This window comes from Peromyscus leucopus, chromosome 3, assembly GCF_004664715.2.
Source record: "Peromyscus leucopus breed LL Stock chromosome 3, UCI_PerLeu_2.1, whole genome shotgun sequence".
NCBI lineage: Eukaryota > Metazoa > Chordata > Mammalia > Rodentia > Cricetidae > Peromyscus > Peromyscus leucopus.
The window spans coordinates 40,163,112-40,183,216 of record NC_051065.1 but is presented as its reverse complement, the minus strand read 5'-3'; the positions used below and the strand labels follow the sequence as shown (position 1 = coordinate 40,183,216).

The following is a 20,105-nucleotide window of genomic DNA, read 5'->3' as shown; positions in this document are numbered from 1 at the left end:
GCCAGTATCAACCTGAAGGGCTCTGTTAAAATGGATTCTATTAATCAAACAAAAACAAAAACCTACAAGACTAAAGTTCCTTTTAAGATCATGTCAAGGGCAAAGAGCTGGAGCTGTGGCTGTATGTAGCTTAATAGAGTGCTTGTCTAGCAGAAAAGAATTCTTAGGTTTGATCCCCAGCATCACATAAAACAGGGGTGGTGGTGTATGCCTGTAATCCCAGTACTCAGGATTTGACTACAAAGAAAGACCCATGTCTGTTAATGGGGATAGTAAGCATTTGTGCCTCGTTTTCTTTCTGTATGGCTAAAAAGATCTGCACATCCTCCAAACTATCAGTTAAAATACAAGAGAAGAGGTTAGATAGATGACTTGGAGTAGCACTTGTTCATGACCAGTTTTCATTTTGTCACATTATTTTGAAACAGCTATGAGATATATAGTTTTCACAGTGAGTTCCCATACACCCCATACAAACCAAAAACAAACAAACAAACAAACAAACAAACAAACAAAAACCAAAAACAAACAAACAAGCAAACAAAAAACTGAGGTATTTATGCTTTTGCCCTCAAAGCCTGGAATTTGGTGGCTAAGATACCCACTTAAGTTAACTAAACCACATCTTCCTTCTCTCACACTTATAAACATTAGATGAATGTGAATTCAGTGTTACTGATGTAGCTGTCCATTATTAATCTCAACCATGAATTCAACAACCATCCATCCTGTCTGGTTTTCTATCCTCAATCTTATACAGAATACATTGTATTGAAATATCTGTCATCATTTCAAAAATCAAACCTTCAAAGTATAACTTCCTTTTACACATACTTTCTTCTATCCTTTCATTCATCCATCCATCCATTCATCCATCCATTTTTGAGGCAGGGTCTTTCTTTACAGTCCTGGTTGTCCTGAACTCTTTTATGTATACCAGGCTGGCCTTGAATTCAGAGATCTTCCTGCCTCTGCCTCCTTTTTTCGTTTTGTTTTGTTTGAAACAGTTTCACTGTGTATCCCTGATCATTCTGCATACTAGACACTCTACATCCTCAGGAAAAAAAACCTTGCCTTTGTAAATACTCTTCAACATGTGCACATGTAGTACATGTATATATTTGCACATTTATTTATTTAGTTTGTCTGCACATGTGCTCACAAATACGTGTGTACCAGGATACTTTGCTTTTTTTTAATTTTATTTATTTACATTTTATGTATGAGTGCTCTGCGTATATAGCTATATGCCAGAAGAGGGCATCAGATCCTATTATAGATGGTTGTGAGCCACCACATGGTTGCTGGGAATTGAACTCAGGACCTCTGGAAGAGTCATCTCTCCAGCCCCCTGCTTTTTTTCTTTCCTTTTTTTTTTTTAAGCTAAAAAGTGGAGCTGTCAATTTGCAATGTCAATTATTTAGTTCTAGAGGTACTGTGAAGTACCTCTGAACATTGCTCCCCACCCCTGAAAAAAAGCACTTCAAATAAGCCAAATACAAAGACAAATAGGTGCGAAAACATACATATTTGACCCATTATTTTGTTCTCTAAAAATATAGTAAGAAAATTAAGTATTTGGGGCTACATTATAGCCTCCCCTCCACACATCATAAATACCTTCTCTGACAACACCCCCTTAACCAAGCACAACTAATAACAAGAAGCAAGACAAACAATGGAGACTCTATGACACCTTGCTACTTTCTGTGAGACTCACTAGATTTAAATAAAGCCTGAGATTTCCCTATATAACCTTATAACAAATCCTTTACTTAAGCTAACTCTAGTTAGTATCTGTTCCCTACAGCAAAATCAAACCTAAAATTATTATTTTAGGTTTATGAGACTTATGACTTATAAGATGTAAGAATAAACTGTGAGCTCCCTCAAGGTGAAGATGAGCTTATCTCTGTACCCTCAGTACCAGGGAAAGAGAGGATATTCAAATTAATCTGTTGTCTAGCCTTCAAAATGTTAGGTGGTGGCTTAACACAAGCTGTCAATCAACCAATCAAGCAGCTTTGTTTTAAAAGAAGCAGCTGAGAATAATTCCAAATAAGACAATCTTATTTTCTGAAAGAGCATTACCTATGTATTTGACCAATCTCAAACCCCTATCAATTCATGGCTACTAAAGCATAGTTCCAATCACTGAAGTTAGTAACATTAAAACCCTTTAAATCTTGTGTCACTTCAGATACCTGTGTAAACTCACAAGCAAGTTACATTTATTAATGTGTGAAACAAGAAAACAAAACTATTAGAAGAAGGTATCTTCCTTATATCCACTCTCCTTTTCTGTGAACCCATGGGGAAGAAAAAAAAAAAAACCAAAGCTGTATCAGAATATACTGCATACATACACACACACACACACAATCTATTTTCAATAAAAAAAAAAAAACAGAAAAAAAGAAAAATCAAAATCAAACCTATGTTTTCATTTTGTGACACTGTCTCAAATGGTAGTGTAGTTACTACCACTAAATATAAATACCATTTGCTCATTTCAGTTAGAAAAAAATTAGTGAGTTTCAGGACAGCGAGCCCATGTTTAAAAAGAAAGCTGGGGGGGGGGAGAGGACGGAATTAAATTATTCAAAAACACAAATTTTTAAAAATGCTTGCACATAAAATGTATAACAAGCCAAGCAATGGTGGTACATGCCTTTAATCCCAGCACTCAGGAGGCAGAGACAGGCAAACCTCTCTGTGAGTTTGAGGCCAGCCCAGTCTACAGAGATAGTTCCAGGACAGCCAAAGCTACACAGAGAAACCCTGACTCAAAAAACAAAACCAAACCAAAAGTTAATTATATAAACTTCAAAATTATCTTACAGGTTCAGGAGGCAACTCTTATGAGTTTCAGGCCAGCCTAATCTACATATCAAGTTTCATGCCAGTCAGGGCTACATAGAGACCCCGTGTCTGAGAGAGAGAGAGAGAGAGAGAGAGAGAGAGAGAGAGAGAGAGAGAGAGAGAGAGAGAGAGAGAGAGAGAGAGAGAGAGAGAGAGAGAGAGAGAAGGAGAGAAGTTATCTTACAGGGCCATCAAGATAGATAGCTTTGCAGGTAAAGATGGCACAAGCTTGAGGCCTATGAGAACCAACTACTGAAAGTTGTCCTCTGACCTCCACAAGTATGCTAAGGCACACACATGCCCTCACCCATATAACCGCCGCCCCCCCCCCCCCCCGCACTTTACATACAAATTTACCTTACATACAAATTTAAAAAAAAAAAATTTAAAAATTATCTTCAAATGCCATAAAAGGAAGCAAACTAAATCCCACTGTCATATCTTAGCTTTCTGTCCCCAGCTGGGTTCAGACCTTAAGTACCACAACCAAGCTGGCATTGATACAGGTGTGATTACTCAACAGTCTTTCTCAATAATAAACTTCAGGACTGAAAAAGTGCCCCTTCTTTTAGATTAACTCTACATTAAGTAACCTAAGAGTTACTAGGAATTGCTTTTCTTCCCCAGTTGTAAAAATACAAGAGAAATGAGTGAGATTTTGTTTTTATAGTGGGGGCAGGGAGCAGGACTAGGGATTGAGAGCTTCATGCATGGGTGACAATGAGGTGCAGCCCTGGCCTTTTATTAACTCTTTAAATTTAAATCCAACATAATATGTTTCATTACATTTTCAAACATGTGTTCATTATACTCTGTTCTAACTCATCCCATTCTTCCCCTGCTCTTCTCCTGACCCTCTCTGGCTGCTTGTTTTCATATCACATGGATTCTATTATGCCCCGCCCCCACTCCCTTGTTTCTCATTTTCTTACACTCAGATTTCACATTTCACTTTCAAGAACAACAACAACAAAAAAAACCAACATTTTAAAATTTTGAGTAAGTAGCTAATTATTTACAAATCGAATCAATGTTTTACAAGTCATTATCTACAAATGAGAAGACTCTTGGGCCTGGGGATATAATCTAGTGAACAGAGTGTTTGCTTAGCATATGTAAAGCCCTGGGTTCAACCACTAACACATCAACCAGGTCTAGTGGTACGCAGCTGTAATCCTAGTATTTAATGGTAGAGACAGAATGCTCACAAGTTTAAGGTTGTCCTAGGCTAACATAAGCAAATTCAGGCCAGTCTGGAATACATGGGACCCTGCCTCCAAAACTAACTAAAGCCTTAAATACTTTAGGTAAATAATGAAATGAAATTTCCAATAGCACTGTAAATTTCACCCAACATGAAAATGACTTTCTTAAATTGTCTACAATAAACTGACCAAGAGGGAAAAACAACTGATTTTGTATCACATGAATTTTAACAAGGATTTTTCTGATTCTGATTTAAGAAGCACTGTAGTCTCTAAACAATAACAAACTTTTCATATGCTTAAAGATACAAATCTTTCATTTGTAGTACTTAATCTGGGTCACCAACATTTGATTTTTTTAAAATTTATTTATTCATGTAGTTTATGTATATGGGTATTTTGTCTGCAAGTGCATCTGCACACCAGAAGATGGCAGCAGACAATTGTGAGCTACCATGTGGGTGCTGGGAATTAAACTCAGGACCTTCAGGAGAGCAGTGAGTCCCCTTAACCACTGAGCCACCTCTCCAACTTCATTTAATTTTTAATTTAGCACTTAGTCTACAAGTTCACAATAGTAAACAATTTCTTTGATTCATAATATGTTCTCTATAACATACTTATAGCTTAACAGCAATAGGTCAATCTTCGGTTAATACTGTCTACTTCTAATAGTGCAAAACAATTTCAACCACAAATACTGCTCTTTCACATTAAATAAATATTTAATTAATACAAAAACAATCAGTTCAGTATTAAGGAAATAAGGCTCCTTCCGATATTTCTTCATGACAAAACAGATAATAAATTTGAGTCACTTGGATTCTTGAATTCAGCCCAAAGCTAATAATATCACACAGCAATGTTTGAAGCAGATAGATCCTTCCTATTACTGAGGCAGTAACTAAAAAAAGTAAAAATAATTTTCATGGAACACATGTATTTAACATTTGCTCTGAGACATAATAAGAAACAGTCTCTGATTAACCCATTTTGAAGTACATGTTTACATTAAAACTTTAAATTCAACCAAATAAATGAGCACCTATCATCTGTTAAGAATGAGTCTTTTAGAAACAAGTATTATACTTTATTAAAATGTTTTTAATATACTGTCTTTTCAAACAACTGCATACTACTAATGCTAATATCCCCCAATTAGTTCTGATAACTCTTCAAATTCCATTGCTATTTAATATAGATATTTAAGAAGGTAAAATTTTACATAGCAAGTACTTTACATAATTGCAAATATGCACAATACTTTATAACTAAGCAACAATGAACATTTTTTTTTACATTTAAACATTACCACAGTATTTACATCTATGTTTCAATAGCAATTTCTAAAAAAGCAGAGCTGTTAGGATTTTCTAATACACCTTTGAAAATAAAACTATAGGTTTAAGAAATTAATACACAAAAATTAGCACACTATTCTTATAAATTAAGATACTAATTAAGAAGTAATAGTTGCCCTCATCAATAAGATATATAGTGGAGCTTCTCTGGCTGGAAGAAGTGAGGACAAGCCAGAATTCTACAGAGGAGCATTACTGCTGCCCATAACCACTATTAGCAGCTATTACTGTCACTATGACTCTAGAGTTGAAGGAAATGGAAATGGGCAAAAGTTCTCAACTTAAATAGGAATCAAAAAGATACTTTTAAAGACAAAAATCAAGTATGATCAAAATGCGTCTCTGAAAATAACTTTTTTAAAGAGTAATTTTACTCTATTATAGGTTTTCTACAATTCCACCTGAACAGATAAAATATGTAATCACTCAAACTCAGCTATCCTAGGAACAAAGACTGTTAAGTTTCCCCCCAAGAGATAAAATGTTTCAAAATTCTCTGGGAACAGAAGTGAAACACAACTTGCTAATAAATTCGCCTCCTCCATCCCAACTTATACAACAGCTATGTTGTTTATATACTGAAAATAAGGTACTGTTGTTTGTTAACACTTAAAAATTACTCCTTATTTTACAGGAGTCAAAAGAGAAACAAAACCCAAAATGAAGCTTTTCTTGTTTCTAACAATGTTTTTATATGAATCCAGGTTAAGCCAATTACTTTACATCTAGACCTGACCAACATCAACATCAAGAAAACTACAGTATGTATAGACAGTTTTCCCTCTTATTGCTACATAAATTTATAAAACACTGATTTCATGTACTGGACAGGAAGATCAAATACCATCAAGTTAAAAGTACCAAACTTGTTCTAAATTACAAATCTTAACCATGGAGCTCATAAACTGTATCTAGGGTCTAGACTCACACACTCAAGAGTATTATGTAAATAAGTGACCCCGGATTCCTATACAAACTCACCCACTATCCATCAACATTTCATTATATAATATTTCAAAGCCTCTAAGTATGGTTCTGTACTCTATCAGTCTTCAAGGATAAAACTCACTGGGATATAAAACTGCTTAATCCCATTATTTCCACAGTTATTTTGCAGAATGTACCTTATCATCAACTAGTTCATATATTCACAATATGAAGTACAACCTGTTCTAAGGTTTACCCAATAGAGAAAGACTCACGAAAAGATGTGTGCTCTCCAACCTTTTTAAGTACTGATTGAGTAAGGATTGAAAGGCACTCATCTTCTAGTTGCTGCACAATCAGAAAGCTCATTAAACCCCACTAATGGCCCAATCATATCTTACTACTTAGTTCAACCCAGAAAGAAGACAGCCCTCCCAGTATGCAAATAAATTGTAATCAACCACACTTTTCAAAGTACAATTAAATGACACCTGACAGTTAATTTTCTGTCTCAGTCTTGAAGATTTTGACAATGGCATAAAATGGATTCAAGAACCTATTATGGCAATGGTTTTATTTAAGGTCTATTAAAACAGAGTAATTCCACAATCCCATAATAGGCAAATGGGCATTGGGAAGGGAATCAAGACCAAAGCCTTTTTTTTTTTAAACTTACATAATGATGATAGTATGCAATAAGATGAATTTAAGAGGCAGCAAAGCATGGAGTGTCACCTTACCAAATATACAACCAACTGGAAATTATTAAAGCTTTAAATACAGGAGAAAAACAGAGGCAAGACACAATATTGGGAAGAAAAGCATCCTTATATCCAGTGAAGTAACAGGTTTGGGTCTGTTTGTACAGCTCCCCCAAAAATTTACTCTGAAACAAAATGCAAAAATCGAAATACACAAAATCAGTTAAGAGTTATATGTTTAACTGAAGACAAAAATTCTCAATCACGTAAAATGGTTTACATTTAACAAAACATTATACTTTGACATACTAGGTAAAAATGGGTGATTTAAGGCCAACATAAACTATTACCTGTACTTAAATAAATTTTTAATGTTTAAAAGTCCCTTGACCATGGAATTTTCAAGGCCGAATGTTTTTATTTTTTTCAAAAGTTGTGTTGTTTTATTTGCCTCTCAGGAAAAACCAATAAAATTAATCGGCTAAAACACAGCATTGTAATTTGCAATAAAATTGACGAATTTTTGTAAATGGTTGGGAGAAGGGAGGGGGAGATAAGCCCAATCTTTTTCATGTAAACATAATAAGGCTGTAATATGCTGCAGACAAACGCACTGCATGGGGTGTGGAGGACCCGAGCTGATTAGATTACCACAACATCAGCCTGGGGCCGCCATTTTTAGAATCTGTAAAGGACAAAAGAGGGAAATTACAGTTTTTACTCTCCATCTCAGAAATTAAAGGGAAAGGGGGACCGTTTCCCAATTAGGTATTGCTAACTCCAACCTAGAGCTGAATGCACCTAACTTAATTCTCTCCAAGGTCTCCAGAACTCCAAACACTTTATATTATTCCCATCTCGAAAGAGTGAATAAAATAAGCAACATAGAAATTTACTCTAGGACTAACTCCAGTGATCTCTCTTTGCCTTTAAATTTGATCATTCTTGAGAGACAGTCTAGATAAGGGCGGATCTAGGCGGAACTAAGGCCAGTGAAGCAAGCACCCCGGATTGTTTTTTCTCTCTCTCCTCCCCGGTTTAGCACAGGGAACCGTTTGTTTCTCATCTCTATCTGCTGCCACTGCGTTGGTGCCAGTCCTTCGGTCAAAATAAGCTTTTCTGAAATGAGCCATATTGTGGATTCTTAGGCTTTGGCACAGTAGTGGACGGCAGTAATGCAAGAAGAGCGGGGGAGGAGACTGGAAAGGCTGGGGTGACCACCTTAGGGGCGGGTTTACCCTCTCCCGGAGAGGATGAGGAGCTGTCTCTCTCCTACAAAGAGAGATGCCCAGGGCGTTCTTTTAACCCCTTTCATATTTAGGATTACATTATGCCAGAGAGTGACAAGGAATAAAGGCTGGAAGAAGAAAACGAGGCCTAAACGTCTTCTCTCAGCACCCAAACAAGATGCAGGTAGAGGAGACAGAGAGCTGGCAGCTCCTGGGACCTCTCCGACACAAGCCCTATAGCAGTCACAAGGCGCCTTCTTCACCCCGGTGGCCTGAACCCACTGCCAGGGAGGAGGGCGCCCACTCCCTAACTCCCACTCTCAAGGGGGTTTAACTGCCAGTTTCCCCTTCCACTACCCTAAAACCCGCCATAATGGCTCTGCCAGGGACAGACAGGAGAAAGGACAAATTCGATTTCCACAAGCGACGTCCGACCCAGCAAAGGCGCCTGAGCCTGTGTGGAGCCCGGCTCCCGAAGGACAGCGACCCCTTCCCTGGAGCCCTAAGTGCCCCCCACTGAGGACCCCACGACTCCCATGGACACGACAAGCACTGACCTGTGATGTTCACACACCAGACACCCGAACCCTGTTATCGGCTCGACCCCCAACGAGTCTCTCCACACCTCGGCGCTCGGACGACCCCCGACGACAGCCACTGCGGATTAGGACCGGCTCCACACCCCCTCCCCAGGCAGCAGCGCGTAGTGTCTTCAGTGGGGACCGAGGAGTCGGGCGCTGCGGACCGCGGCGGGAATGCTGCGGAGACGGCGAGGCTGCTCCGAGTGTCTATGCCCCCTCTGCTGCCGCTCCCGAACTCAGGCTCGATCTCCGACTTGGCCCCCTGCGCCCGCTCAGTGTCACTGCTTCTCGCTCTGGGAAAATGGCGGCGACGGCGGCGGCGGCGGCGGCGGCAGCGGCGGCGGCGGCGGCGGCAAGCGCACGGGGCCCGCCCGCCCCGCTCCGCAGGGGCAGGGGGGAGGGGACGAAGCTACTCGCCGCCATCTTGTTTATGGGCTGCCTCCAGGCGCGGCCTCTCCGCCGAGCCGTGGAGACGTCACGCAGGAGGCCGCGAGCTGGCCAGACGCTCCCTCTTTTTCACAACAGGTGCATTCAGCCATTCGCCGACGGTTGTGGAGGTCTCGCTAGCTGGTGGGCTTGGCTCTTTACCCGTTGTCCCTGAGCAGCCCTCAAGTCTGGATGTCGGTGAGCCCGAGGATGCCACTAGTAGGTAGAAGGAGGACAGCAGGGACGGGGACGACCCCCCGCCCATCGCTCCCTAAAGTAGTGCACTTGCTCCCACCCCCAAGCAGCCTTGTCCTGCCGCCCCCTCCCCCGCCCCGGTCTGGCCTGCCAGCGCAGGGTGAACCCGGTCGGGTTGTCACTCGACGCCCACTAGTGGCTGAGGAGGCTCCAGTGCGCAGGCTCGGGGCACCGGATAAAAGTGGAGCTGGCGAGTCCGGCGCCGTCACGATGGAGGAGCAAGAAACGGAAGAGGTCAGGGGGAGAAGCCGCAGAAAAAAGTGCAGCCATCGTCAGCGCCGCCTCCTGCCACCGTGTACGGGGTAAAAGCCGCCGTTGCTGCTGCCGGTGCAGTTGCCGCCGCCGCCGCCTCCTAGACTTCTTAGCAGCGGGGAAGGATTCCCCAGCCGCGGAACAGTGTGCTGGGAGGGGAGCGGGAGTTCGTTTGTGTGGCGGTGATTAAACGGGGGAGGGGGCAGAGCTGGTTTCTCGAAGCGAAAAGGGGATACCAAGGAATAAAACAGGTTTCCCCACTAAAATCACACAGCGATTACGGATCTTGCTTTTGGGGCCTTTCCCCGAAATGGCGGTTTCCGTCTTCCTGGCCCACAGCACGACCTTGGGTGCTCTGTTAGAGGAGTGGGGAGAGGCAGAGCGGTGTCGGCAGCCAATCGGCGCCTGGTGATTTCTGTCGGGTGCGTCAGGATTGGCTGGCGATGACCTCATGCTGCAGCAGCGGGTGGGGCCAGAGTCGTCGGGGGAGTCTGTAGCGAAGGCAGAGAGGGAGAAGTGATGACGGTGATCGTTGTCGCCGCGGCCTCTTTGGAACCCAAGCAGTGGCGAAGGAAGTCTCAAGGCTCTTCCCTGATCATTTGCTCCTCTCCCTGCGCGAGGTGAGGGCCATGGCTCGGCCTCTGCGAGACTTTGGGGCGCTAGCGCGGCCGTGGAGGCGCAGTTTCTCCTATGACTTTTGTAACTGCGTCAGGGCAAGATGGCGCTTGGTCTCCTTGGGGCGCGGGGGGAGAGGCACGTCCACCGCCGCCGCAGCGCATGTGATCGGCTGCATTCCTGTGGGGTTTGGCTGCGACCCAGGCTGGGGCGGGGGAGGGGACGGTGGCGCGGTCGGCGTTGGCTGCCTCAAGAGGAAGAAATGACTGTTTGAAAGCGCTTCCCCTCCCCCACACAGCGGAACAGCTGCGTCTCCCGGGGGAAAGCCCCCAGAGGGACACTCCTTTCGGGGTGTGCCAGCTGTTAGTGGAGGAGAAGGTTTGACGCCCTATTTTCTCATCTGCCTTTCTCCTTGCTAGGTGTACTTATGTAAGGTGACAGTTCCCTCCTGTGAACCAACTGGGAAGCCCTGAGGGTCACTGGGCTGGGTAACAAGGACAGGCTAGACCTGTTGATTCTTTCAGGCAAAACACAAGGTTTCTCAGCTCTGAATAGAATAATACAGTGTACTCAAAGTTTGGAAGCAAGTGAGTAACACTCAGGAACACTTCAGTTTCCTAGACTAGACAAGCAGTGAAAGACTGTATCATAGTCTGAATTTAAGGGCCCTTTCAAACTTTCTTTTCTCTTTTTTTTTTTTTTTTTCTTTTTTTCTTTTTGGTTTTTTGAGACAGGGTTTCTCTGTGTAGCTTTGCACCTTTCCTGGAACTCACTTGGTAGCCCAGGCTGGCCTCGAACTCACAGAGATCCGCCTGGCTCTGCCTCCCGAGTGCTGGGATTAAAGGCGTGCGCCACCACCGTCCGGCAAACTTTCTTTTTCTTATATACTTTGTATTCATTTCCCTCCCTGACTGAACATCCGGTTTGAATGTTTAACCTCTTACTGGTGAGGGTTGCCTTTTCAAATATAGGTATCCTTAGTAATAGGGAATACCAGCTGCTGGTATTTTGTTCTGTATGAAACTAAAAAGGTCGTTTTCAATACCTGATATTGCATTTATACCGTCCTTATTTTTAAAAATAAAATGGAATTACAGATGCTTCTGGTAAATATTATTCGCTAAAGTTCTCGAACCTGCATCTTTAAAGCACATTTGTAATAGCATAAGGTGTACTTTTAGTGGGATATAAGGGATGAGGGTGAGATTGGGTTTTGCTTTTTAATAGTCTAGGCTGGATTGGAACTCACACGCCTGCTCACTCCTATTAATAGGATTGCAGATTCTATCTACCTGGGTTAGACAATATGTTACTTCCTTTATTTTTTAGTTGTAGGGTCTTTTTATAGTTGGAAAACAAGATTTGGTTTGTAGCATTGTTTCTGTGGATGTTTTTGTTGTTAAGTAACAATGTGAGTGAACTAAAAGAAACAGTATTTTAAATGTAAATAGTTACCCATACAAAGAGTTTAACAAATTCAAAGCTCCCCCTCCCCTTTATCTATTTAAACCGGTATTTTGTTTTCTGTGTGTAAATCCCATTGCTCCTTTACAATAATTTTTTTTTAGAAAGAAGTTAAATAGGGAAGACATAATTTTTTCCAAAGGATTCTCAAATTTTGTTTTAATAAGGAAGAGAAGCCATTTTCTAGGCTAATGGAAACAAATCCTTTGTACTCCTTGCTCTCATTCTTTCTGATTGTTGACTCCCATGAAGTTCATGAACTCTTAATTTTTCTTTAAATTTTTTAAAATGGCATTTTCAAACTCTGGAGAGCTGGGCATGGTTGCACAAGCTTAATCCCAGCTTTTGGGAAGCAGGGACAGGAGAATCATGAGATTGCAGAACATTTTTTTCTACACAGTTGAGTTAGGGGGCCAGCCTATGCATGCGACCTTAGGATTACTTTTCATTCATCATATAAATTTTCTCGTTTTGTGACTATTCTCACTTCTATTGTTCTAGCTTCGGAGCTGTAGATTCATTGTTAAAGCTTCAGGGACTAGAGGCTTTCTGAAGTTATTAAAAATTCCAAGCATGTTTCTTGTATTAAGAACTTTCTTTTTCGTCGGGCTGTGGTGGCGCACGCCTTTAATCCCAGCACTCGGGAGGCAGAGCCAGGTGGTGGATCTTTGTGAGTTCGAGGCCAGCCTGGGCTACAGAGTGAGTTCCAGGATAGGCTCCAAAGCTACACAGAGAAACCCTGTCTCCAAAAACAAAACAAAAAAAAGGAAAGGGAAGGAAAAGAAAAAGAAAAAAAAAGAACTTTCTTTTCCAGTAATCTCAAAAAATTGCCATATACCATCTTTATTTTTATTTAAATGTTTGTCTCTTGCTTGCTTGTAATCTTAACTGGGACCATACATAACAGATTTGCTGATGTGCTAAAATACCATCTCAAAATGTCATACCTGTGCATTTGTCCCACTGTCTGGAATAAACCGTCCCACTTCCAGATGACGCAGCATTACCATGCCTCTTAAAACTTCTCTACTCCTGCCGGGCAGTGGTGGTGCACGCCTTTAATCCCAGCACTTGGGAGGCAGAGCCAGGCGGATCTCTGTGAGTTCAAGGCCAGCCTGGGCTACCAAGTGAGCTCCAGGAAAGGCGCAAAGCTACGCAGAGAAACCCTGTCTCGAAAAAACAAAAAAAAAAAAAAAAAAAAAAACTTCTCTACTCCTAAATGCTTAGAACCATTGTTCATATTGGTGACCAGTCCCACTGATGAGTGTTTGGGTGTGCATGCTCCTTTAGAGATTATAAGGTTAAACACTAGTGGACTATAGACTGTAAAAATACTGGCTCTCAAACTTTTCAAAAAGCTGTTTTGACCAGAGTTTTGATGAGAGGAAAAGATAATGTGAGGCAAGCAGAGCTGGGAGCAGCTGATGGGCCAGAGATAATTCTGCAAAATGCTGAGAAGAAAAAGTACTTTTAGTGTTCTTATTAAATGTAGAGGACAGTTTCATCTACAGACTTACCAGTAGTATATAAAACAAATGGGTACATGGATGGGTTTATGATTTCTTGATATATTTGGAAGTTTATCAAGGTAAAGAGCATTGTTTACTCAAATATTAGACTCAATTTGCAGTGGCCTTGTTTAATTCTGTTGCTTAAATTATGTCAGTGTGACAGCTTCTAGTAGCTATGGGTTTTAGTGAACAGAAGATTGCTGGTCCAGTAAGAGGGTTTATTAACATGATAGATAATGTGAAACTGAAAACTCACTCAATCAAGTCTGAATATTGCTTGTTCATTGTATGCTCTTAGAGCTTTGTGGGTATATTATATGTATTCATTTGACACATTTACCAAAATAAATGAGACATTCAGAGTGAGAAAACATTCCACTTTAACTTAGAACTGGTCTTTTGAAATTCCCCTGTATGTTTCACCCATGCCCCTGACATTTAGTGTCCTCTTGAAAATACAGACGATGTAGAGATTCATATCTGAAGATGATTGGAGCTGAAATCATTTGATAGACAAATATGATGTTATGGTTCATTGGGCTTGGTGGCAGATGCCTGTAATCACAGTGCTTAGGATGTGGAGTAAGAGATGTCACAAGTTCAGGGCCATCTTGAGCTACATGAGATCCTGTTTCAAACAGATTATAGCACATTATATGCACATGGTCTTTTGAGTTTGTCTTTTAAGAAGATGAATTTGATGTTACCTGCCTGTTCCTGGATAATATGTTTTAATAGTAACTACTCAATTCCATATTTGCAGATAGGGCTCTTAAGATTCTTAAATATTTAATAAGAGTTGTAGATAACTTGAACCCAGTTCTATTTTTTGTTTGTTTTTTAATGAAAAGTAACCCAGCAGAAAGGTGGAGGCAGGAGGATCAAGGGGTTCAAGACCAGCCTGGGCTACGTGAGACCCTGTTTCAAAAACAGTTACAACAGAAAAAACAAACCAAAAAAACAGTAAATTTATTCCTAAATAACCAAAAACATCTTGGAAGTTTTCTACATGCTGCTAGCCAAAAGGTGGATTCCATAATCCCTGGGCCATTTTAACGTTTAGATCATTCAGCTGCACAGTAGTGGTGCAAACCTTTAATCCTAGCACTCAGAGAAGAAGCAGGAGGGTCTCTGAGTTCGAGGCCAGCCTGGTCTATAGAGCTAGTTCCAGGACAGCTAGCTAGGGCTGTTAAACAGAGAAACCTTGTCATGAAAAACCAAAAAATAAAATAAAATAAAAACTTTAAATAATTCTGTTTCTCAGAATGGAATTTCATCTGAGAATGAAAGGAACCAGTATTATACCATTTCACTTAAATGAAGCAAAATAGGAAGGTAACAAGCATAGAGACCCCATAGTTCTCTGAAATTATTTTTAGGTGAGCTAATGTCATATTTATTATTCTGACTCTAAAGCTTTATACTTCTATAAATATGTGTTAACCATATATGTAGTTAAAAAGAGGAGGGGTGATTCTTTAATATCCAGTATAAATTCTAAACTTTGAATTCTGAAACAGCTAGTAAGGAAGGACATTCGTTTGAACAGTACTTCAGATAAGATTTCTAAATGTACCAAGTTTGTGAGTATTTTGTCCTATTAGAGTTTATGGTTGGATTGTTTCTGATTTTGTGTCTCTTGGCATTTTCCTTCCATGGTTATGTTGCCATAAATGTTACATTATGCATTTATATATTATATATAAAGTAAAATTTTTGAGTTTTGTTTTTTTTCTCCTTTAGTGTAAACACTGCTACAAAACAGAATTTTCTTTGTATATATTTATGTGTTTGTGCACACAGAGGAGCCATAAATGTGTGCAGATGTACACAGAGGCCAGAGGTCAACAGCAACAGTACCATTCCTCAGCTGCATCCACTTTTTAAATGTTTGAGACAGCTTCTTACTCCCTTAGAACAATTGGGCCTGGCTGGCTGGCCTCCAAGCCCCAGTAATCTTCCTGTCTCTCCAACACCCCCATATACCCTGGTTCTGAGGATCCAATTCAAGTACTTAAAAACATGACAATACTTTACCAACTAAGCTATCTCTATCCCTAATAACTTTTTATGTATAGCAGTTTTTATATAATAAACCGAGTTGAGTGTAACCTATAGTTAGATGCTGTTTTATACAACTTAACCCAAATTGTTCAGTGATTGTAGGAATTTATTCCTAGAGATTGTGATTTTAATAGTCCTTGTTCTCAAGAGATTTTATTTTAAAATTGTCTTTCACAAGTACATCAGTGTTAGTGTCAAAGCTATAGTCTGGCTTTCCCCTCTATTTCTGTATTCCTGAGGAAAATGGGCACGGTGGCCCTGATTTCAGTCAACAGACAACCAAAGTCCTAGCTTTACATCTTAGGTTGATTTAAGCTAAGTAATTAGAACTTCCAACCTTCCTATCTAAATGTTTGTCATTTCCTTCTAGTCTTTATTTTGCCTGTTAAAACTTAGCTCAGTTTTTGTGCCATTTGCATTTCCTAATGAATTGTTTGCTGTGCTAACAACAGCAAAGCTAAAGGAATGATCACTGGTTAATGAGAGTCTTGTTAATTTGAAGTAAGAACTTGTTATGAGACTTTGGGGTTGTTTGTTTTTTAGCTAGGTGGGCCACCCCAGGTATTGATGGTGGTTTAGTGAGAAGTTTTTGTTTTGTTTTAAAGGCCAGAACTTAGCAACTAAAGTTCTAGACAAAGTGAATGAACCCATTTACATTTAAAAAGTTTTCTTTATAGACCATTTATTCCCTTCTATAAATGCTAAATGTCACACTCCTGCTGTATTTTTGACAAGCTTTACTGTTGAATCAAGAAAGAACCTCTTCTTCAAGGTTAGCCTCATCTTTATTAAATTTTTCAGGCCGGGCAGTGGTGGCGCACACTTTTAAGGAGGCAGAGCCAGATGGATCTCTGTGAGTTTGAAGCCAGCCTGGTCTACAGAGTGAGGTCCAGGACAGGCACCAAAACTACACAGAGAAACCCTGTCTTAAAAAAAAATTCCATGAAAGGTCTGCTTAGATGACAGCTTACTCCAAAGAAAACTTGAAACATCAAATTAGTTTGTTGTATTTTTGTTTGTTTGTTTTGTTTTTCTTTTATCTAGTAGGTGCTCTGTTAACTGATACTTTGATTTTGTGTACCTACTTTGACCATTTAAAGAGCAAATGAAGCAAAAAGAATTAAAGAGGATACCTCAAATCCTTTTTGTTTTGGCCTGCTGAGGCTCAAATCCAAGGTCATCTAAGTGCAAGTGCTCTACCACCAACCTACATTTCCACCTCACTTCTGTTGTGTTATATTTTGATTGCATTTTGACAATAAAGTTTGGTTTGAATCAGAGAGAGGAGCTAGCCACTAGCTGACCAAAATTAACATTTTGGAGGACTGAGGAAGTAGTAAAGCGGGCTTAATTAGGATCTTGGCCCCTTTGTAAGAAGGAACTGAAGAGGTAGCTTCTTTGATCATTCAGGTTCTTACTCCAATATCTGACTCTGATTTTTTATTGATAAAGAATAATTAGTTAATGCTTCACACTTTGGAGATTTTAATAGTAAAAAGCTGACTTCTTTTGCATAGTTTCAAGTAGGGAAATGGCTGACTAGAATCTCAGTGGACTAATGAATGGAAAGCTAGGCTTGGACTTCAAAAAAAAAAAACAACCAAAAATGCTGTTCTGATCCACATAGAAAACAGGGCAGCCTGTAAAAGCTGTAGTGTGCTGGGTTATAGATTTCATTAATTCCTAATCTTGCCCTCCTCACCCCACCCCCACACCCAGGACTGGAAGGAATTAAGGAAGAGGATCAAGTTACAGGCCAGCCTGAGCTACATACACATGAGTTCTGACATTTTAAATTCCATCCTTAGAATCTATGCAACAGACAAGTCTGTATTTAGCAAAAGCCAAAACTTAACCATACATTTTGCTCCTGCATCAGAAAATTGTTTTTTTGTTTTTTTTTTTTTTTTTTTTTTACTGATTTTATTCATTCTATTCTCTTACTAAAGGGTTTCATGGAGTGGGCAAGATATAGGTCACTGGGTAAAGGTTTTTGTCTTATGATTTGAGTGCTGGAATCAAAAGGTATGTAACCATACCTGGCAAGAAAGATAACAGCAGCCATAAAAACTGGTGTTTTAGAGCTCAGTAATTAACGATCATACCAGCTGACTTACTAAATTAGGGGCTCTGTAACTTTCAGATAAATACGCAAGCTTATAGGCCTTCTTTAGAGCAAATAAGAGTTTTGGTTGAGTGAAGGTCTCATTATGTAGGCAGGATAAGTGCTGGGATCATAGTCCTCCATTGTCATGTTCAGTCCTCTTTCCTCCATCCCACATCTATATCTCCATCTCTTTTCCTTGTTTGTTTTTAGATAGTTTTGACATTGCAAGGTTTTGACATTGCAAGGGCATACTTTGATTGTAAACTTTGCAGCTTTTCTGGAAGAACTGATCTTGTTTATTTTGATAGTTGATACTTGTCAAGGAGAGCATTGTGGATTAAAAGACTGAGCTGCTTGAGGGGGAAGTGCTTAGATAATAATGGCAGGGTACTTATTAATCATAATACACAGTCTTTGTCAAGTTATATAAATGTCTTATTAGTCATAATTAGTACCTTGATAGCTTCTAGACAAGTTGGATTGTTAAAAGCAGGGGTGGAGTGATAGAAAGAATATATATATATATATATATATATATATATATATATATATATATATATATATCAGAGATCCATTAGTATAAAGAAATGAAGGGATCACTTTCTCTGGGACCCAGAATACAAGTGTTCAGAACTGGTTAATGGATAGGAGATAATTACATACAGTATGTCCCAGCCATTAGGTGGAATAATATGCAGTCATTAAATTTATTGCTTGGGCGGGCGGCTGTGGTGCACGCCTTTAAGCCCAGCACTTAGGAGGCAGAGTCAGGCAGATCTCTGTGAGTTTGAGGCCAGCCTGGTCTACAGAGTGAGTTCCAAGACAGGCACCAAAGCTACACAGAGAAACCCTGTCTCAAAAAACCAAAAAAAAAAAAAAAAAGTCTATTGCTGGGTGGTAGGACAATTGCCCATCCTATGTGAGACCCTGGGTTCAGTTCCTAGCACCACAAAAAAAGTAGATTTTTATTGTCATATTTGGGGGTAGCCAGGTCCCAGCACCTGAGAGGTCCCAGCACCTGAGAGGTTGCAAGCAAGAAGGTCAGGAGTTCAAGGCCAGCTTGGGCTGTCTAAGACTGTGTCGTTAAAAAGAAACCCAACAGCCCAGTAAGTTTAAACTGTGTTATTAATAAAAGATACACCATCACAGCAACTAGAAAATACAGGTGTGCTAGCTGTACATCTCTAGCAGGGTCTTCTGTAACCTTATTCCTAGATAGTAGGTGATACAACAACATTCTCTGGGGTGTTACCAACATCTTTCCTGATTTTTAAGAAGATGCGAGCTAAAATAGGCTTGGTAAGTGAGGTAACTGATATTTATATTAAAAAAATTCCTTTCTCACTGAGATTTGACCTTTAAGACTACAAAGTTAAAGCTGGGTGGTGGTGGCGCACGCCTTTAATCCCAGCACTCGGGAGGCAGAGCCAGGCGGATCTCTGTGAGTTCAAGGCCAGCCTGGGCTACCGAGTGAGTTCCAGGAAAGGCGCAAAGCTACACAGAGAAACCCTGTCTCCAAAAACAAAACAAAACAAAACAAAAAAAGGAAAGGGAAGGAAAAGAAAAAGAAAAAAAAAGAACTTTCTTTTCCAGTAATCTCAAAAAATTGCCATATACCACCTTTATTTTTATTTAAATGTTTGTCTCTTGCTTGCTTGTAATCTTAACTGGGACCGTACATAACAGATTTGCTGATGTGCTAAAATACCATCTCAAAATGTCATACCTGTGCATTTGTCCCACTGTCTGGAATAAACCGTCCCACTTCCAGATGACGCAGCATTACCATGCCTCTTAAAACTTCTCTACTCCTATTAAGTCTGTGATGTGAGAATAAGGGTAAAACTAGCAAAAACTGGGCTGGAGAGATGGCTCAGCAGGTCAAGGCGCTCGCCATAGAGCCTAGCAACCTGAGTTCAATAACTAGGACCCATGTGATGGAAGGAAAGAACCTACTTAACTTCAACATGTGTGCTATAATACACATCCTATTTCCCAAACAAATAAATGTAGTTAAATAGTAAAAATAGTAACTAAAGGTACATTATTACTGTAAAGTATATAATATAGGAATTTATATTTGATATTTTATTCTCATTTAAGTGCTAAAATCTCTCACAACTGCACTTTCCTAGTAACCAAATGTATCTTGTCCTATAACTCTTTTAATTAAAATACTACAGAACCCTAAAAAGGAATTAAATTAAGGGAATAAGCTTTTATTCTCTCATCTGTAAAACAAGGATGAAAACTACCTTTGAAAAGTTTGTTTTAAGAATTAAATGATATATATATATATTATGTATATGTGTATGTATATATGAATACATACATATATATACACGTGTGTGTGTGTGTGTGTGTGTGTGTGTGTGTGTGTGTGTGTGTGTACTCAACATAATAGTAAGTGAAGCATCATAATAAGCTGGAGCCAAAGAGATGGCTCAAGAGTTAAGAAGGAGCATATGCTGCTCTTCCAGAGGATCCAAGCTTGTTCTCAGAACCCACAGCAGCCTGTTCATAACCACTCTACTCCAGCTGTAAA

At 40.0% G+C, this 20,105-nt stretch overlaps 2 protein-coding genes across 6 annotated transcripts in view; one reads left to right on the top strand and one right to left on the bottom strand.

The window, feature by feature from the left end:
- The window catches only part of Kmt2e (lysine methyltransferase 2E (inactive)), a 72,109-nt gene extending 62,907 nt beyond the window's left edge, over positions 1-9,202 (bottom strand). The window contains 1 exon segment of the mRNA XM_037203576.1: positions 8,843-9,202. The gene's annotated coding sequence lies outside the window, so the exon portion shown is untranslated.
- A 31-nt stretch (positions 9,203-9,233) lies between these two features.
- The window catches only part of LOC119087584 (actin cytoskeleton-regulatory complex protein PAN1-like), a 41,696-nt gene continuing 30,824 nt past the window's right edge, over positions 9,234-20,105 (top strand). For 3 of the 5 annotated variants that reach the window (XR_005091050.1, XM_037203577.1, XM_037203578.1), the window contains exon 1: positions 9,237-9,849. Coding sequence is in view for 2 of the 5 variants with exons in the window: in XM_037203577.1 (XP_037059472.1) it covers positions 9,485-9,849 (365 nt within the window). In the remaining 3 variants the exon portion in view is untranslated. Of the gene's footprint in view, positions 10,420-20,105 lie in introns of all 5 variants that reach the window. The other 2 variants (XR_005091052.1, XR_005091051.1) reach the window with 2 other exon arrangements.